Raw genomic sequence first — 4,178 nt, 5'->3', positions numbered from 1 at the left:
TGTACAAGGTATTCGCCAAAAACGGATACCCGCGCAACTTCATCAGCAGATGCCTCAGAGAAAGACCATGGAACGAGGACATACCACAACCAAAAGGACTAGCCACACTACTATACATCAGGAGCATCTCGGAACTGATTGCCAGACTACTGCGACCCCTAGGACTCATAACGGCACACAAACCAACAGCCACGCTCAGACAACTCACCAGAACGAAGGACCCGATACCCAACATGAGCAAAACTAATGTAGTGTACAAAATACCATGCAAGGACTGCACAAAACACTATATAGGACAAACAGGAAGACAGCTAACAATCCGCATACATGAACATAAACTAGCCACGAAATGACATGACCAGCTATCCTTAGTAGCCACACACGCAGACAACAAGCAACATGAATTCAACTGGAACAACACTACTATCATAGGGCAAACCAGACAGAGAACAGCCAGGGAATTCCTAGAGACATGGCATTCATCCACAAACTCCATCAACAAACACATCAACCTGGACCCAATATACAACCACTACAGCGGACAGCTGAAACTGACAACCGGAAGTGGCAGGGACAGACCACTATAAACACCAGAGGAAACATCAAAGAAGCGCTTCGCAGGAGGCTCCCAAGCACTGATGTCGTCGCCTAGCCAGGGGACGAAACGTTTGCAAAAAAAACTTTCAGCTCAGCGAACAGAACCACAACAACGAGCACCCGAGCTACAAATCTTCGCACAAACTTTCAGTTCTCAAGTCCTATGGCACCAGTGCTGTATATGGAGGTTGAAAGATTATAGCCAGTGCCTTCACAGCTGACACTCTCCCTCAGATGTTTTTGATTTGGTCCTGACTTTTCAACCTTAAGAACACCCAGCTTTCCTAATTAGCAGGGTCTAGCTTTGACCTAATGTTAACAAAAAAGATTGTGGAACAAATAGGGTAGTTCACTGAACAATTCATACCAAATACATGCCATTCTGGAGAGGAGGGACTTGGTGGATTCAGTGACATTTAAAAATAAACAAACTGAAGAACGCTGGAGAAACTCAGCAAGTCTTGCAGCTTCTGTGGAGAGAGAGGTACAGAGTTAACATTTCGGGTCCAACGTGACACTTCAGAAAAGTTCAGTTTCAAAGAAATTCTGTTGAGCCCAAGACATGAACTCGGTTTCTCTCTCCACAGATGTTGCCTGACCTGCTGAGTTCCTCCAGCACTTAAGAGTTATAGAGTCACAGAGATGTACAGCATGGAAACAGACCCTTTGGTCCAACCCATCCATGCCGATCAGATATCCCAACCCAATCTAATCCCACCTGCCAGCACCTGGCCCATATCTCTCCAAACTCTTCCTATTCATATATCCATCCAAATACCTCTTAAATGTTGCAATTGCACCAGCCTCCACCACATCCTCTGGCAGCTCATTCCATACACGTATCACCCGCTGCGTGAAGAATTTGACCCTTAGGTCTCTTTTATATCTTTCCCCTCTCACCCTAAACCGATGCCCTCTAGTTCTGGACTCTCTGACCCCAGGGAATAGACTTGGTCTACTTATCCTATGCATGCCCCTCATAATTTTGTAAACCTCTATAAGGTCACCCCTCAGCCTCCGATGCTCCAGGGAAAACAGCCCCAGCCTGTTCAGCCTCTCCCTCTCCCCAGATCCTCCAATCCTTGTAAATCTTTTCTGAACCCTTTCAAGTTTCACAAAATCTTTCCAATAGGAAGGAGACCCAGAATTGCACACAATATTCCAACAGTGGCCGAACCAATGTCTGTACAGCTGCAACATGACCTCCCAACTCTTGTACTCAATACTCTGACCAATAAAGGAAAGCATACCAAACGCCTTCTTCACTACCCTATCTACCTGCGACTCCACTTTCAAGGAGCTATGAACCTGCATTCCAAGGTCTCTTTGTTCAGCAACACTCCCTAGGACCTTACCATTGAGTGTATAAGTCCTGCTAACATTTGCTTTCCCAAAATGCAGCACCTCGCATTTATTTGAATTAAACTCCATCTGCCACTTCTCAGCCCATTGGCCCATCTGGTCAAGATCCTGTTGTCATCTGAGGTAACCCTCTTCACTGTCCACTACACCTCCAATTTTGTTTTCATCTGCAAACTTACTAATTGTACCTCTTATGCTCGCATCCAAGTCATTTATGTAAATGACGAAAAGTACAGGGCCCAGCACCGATCCTTGTGGCACTCCACTGGTCACAGGCCTCCAGTCTGAAAAACAACGCCCTCACCACCACCCTCTGTCTTCTACCTTTGAGCCTTGCTGGTTTTTATTCCAGATCTCCAGCATCTGTAGTATTTTGCTTTTACTTGGTGGTGACTTGGGGGTTGATACACAAACAAAAAAATAACAAATTATTTAATTTCCTGTCCCTAAAAAACTAGCTTCTATCACAGCGAAAAAAATTCTATTCCAAAGTAGAGAGAAAAACAAGTTAGTTTGTTTTTTGAAAGTATTTATTTTCTTTGTGGGCGCTTCATCTAGTGTACAGATTCAGACAAAATAGACATAACATATGTATATGGCTCTGTTCTGTTTTAATATAGATTCAGTCATTTCATCCAGATGATTGAAACAGTGAGATGGATGATTTAGGCACTGAGCTGTGCAAGAAGTTGCTTTCTCTTGTTAAAAAGACTTATTTTGGGGATATTTACAGCAGTTTCCTCTTCTCAAATTCCTGAAAAAGAAAGGATAAAATAAATCAGAGTGGCACATCTCATTCAGCAAAAAAAATTCCAAACTCCACATGCTTCTTGTTTTAAAAAAGATGAAATTTCCCTCTTATCATATGTCAAACAGAAACATTAAATATTTCCGATTGTCCACCAGATAATCAGAAGATTACTCATTCAATAATGATTTATCACAGCATTTTGATGTTAAAGTTCTCCCCATCTTTGTAGCCAAACACCTCTGTAAAAGATTCCACGGTTTTAACTTCCTGTACTTGTCCACTTGACATCTTGATTTGATTTGATTTATTATTGTCAAATGTACCAAGGTACAGTGAAAAGTTTTGATTTGCATGCAGTACAGGCAGACATACCATACAAAGATCATAGGTTTCAGAAGAACACAAAGTTACAGTTGCAACAAAGGTATAGAAAAAACAAGATTAACATTTGAAATTTGAGAGGTCCTTTCAGAAGCGCAGCAGGTCAGGCAGCATCCAAGAAGCAGGAGAATTGACGCTTTGGGCATAAGCCCTTCTTCAGGAATCTTAAATCATTCCTGAAGAAGGGCTTATGCCCGAAACGTCGATTCTCCTGCTCCTTGGATGCTGCCTGACCTGCTGCACTTTTCTAGCAACACATTTTTCAGCTCTGATCTCCAGTATCTGCAGACGTCACTTTCTCCTAGGTCCTTTCAGAAGTCTAATAACAGCAGGGAAGAAGCTGTTCTTGAATTTGTTGGTCTGTGTTAAAGCTTTGGTATCTTCTGCCAGACAGAAGAGATTGGAAGAGATTATAATGGGGTGGAAGGGGTCTTCGATGATGCTGGTTACAGTGATTACAACACAAGAATAAACATTCCTAATCTGAGATGATGGCACATTGGTAACGCCACTGAATTAGTAATCCCAAACCCCAGGTTAATATACAGGGGACATCAGTTCAAATCCCACTCCTGAGAGAGAGTTAAATTTAAAGTCAGTTAAAAAAATATCTGTAGTATAAAGCTATGCTAAAGGCGACCATGAAACCACTGTCTGTTGTCTTAAAAAACCAAGCTGGTTCACATCCTTTTATGAAGGAAATTTGTCAATCCTTACTTAGTCTGGTTTACCTGCACCTCCAGACGCACAGCAATGTGGCTGACTCTTATTTAGGGATAGAATGCTGGCCCAGTCAATGATGCCCAGAGTCCTACTGTTTCCCATTAGCCTACCGAATTGGGGTTGAAAACATCAAATCTGAAACTCATTCTACCACACAGTCTCTCTCAAAACTACTTTTCCAAAAGTTTGCAGATGACACCAAAATTGGAGGTGCAGTGGACAGTGAAGAGGGTTACCTCAGATGACAACAGGATCTGGACCAGATGGGCCAATAGGCTGAGAAGTGGCAGTGGAGTTTAATTCAAATAAATGCGAGGTGCTGCATTTTGGGAAAGCAAATCTTAGCAGGACTTATACACTTAAT

At 42.6% G+C, this 4,178-nt stretch overlaps 1 protein-coding gene across 2 annotated transcripts in view; it reads right to left on the bottom strand.

Annotated features, from left to right (window-relative positions):
* Nucleotides 1-2,471: 2,471 nt before the first annotated feature.
* suclg1 (succinate-CoA ligase GDP/ADP-forming subunit alph) overlaps nt 2,472-4,178 on the bottom strand; it is an 84,539-nt gene continuing 82,832 nt past the window's right edge. For both annotated transcript variants that reach the window (XM_043699107.1, XM_043699194.1), the window contains exon 9: nt 2,472-2,713. In XM_043699107.1, coding sequence (XP_043555042.1) covers nt 2,687-2,713 — 27 coding nt within the window. In that variant the 3' untranslated portion in view covers nt 2,472-2,686. The remainder of the gene's footprint in view (nt 2,714-4,178) is intronic.

Source organism: Chiloscyllium plagiosum, chromosome 1, assembly GCF_004010195.1.
Source record: "Chiloscyllium plagiosum isolate BGI_BamShark_2017 chromosome 1, ASM401019v2, whole genome shotgun sequence".
Classification (NCBI taxonomy): Eukaryota; Metazoa; Chordata; class Chondrichthyes; order Orectolobiformes; family Hemiscylliidae; genus Chiloscyllium; species Chiloscyllium plagiosum.
This window is presented reverse-complemented; position numbering and strand designations above follow the sequence as displayed.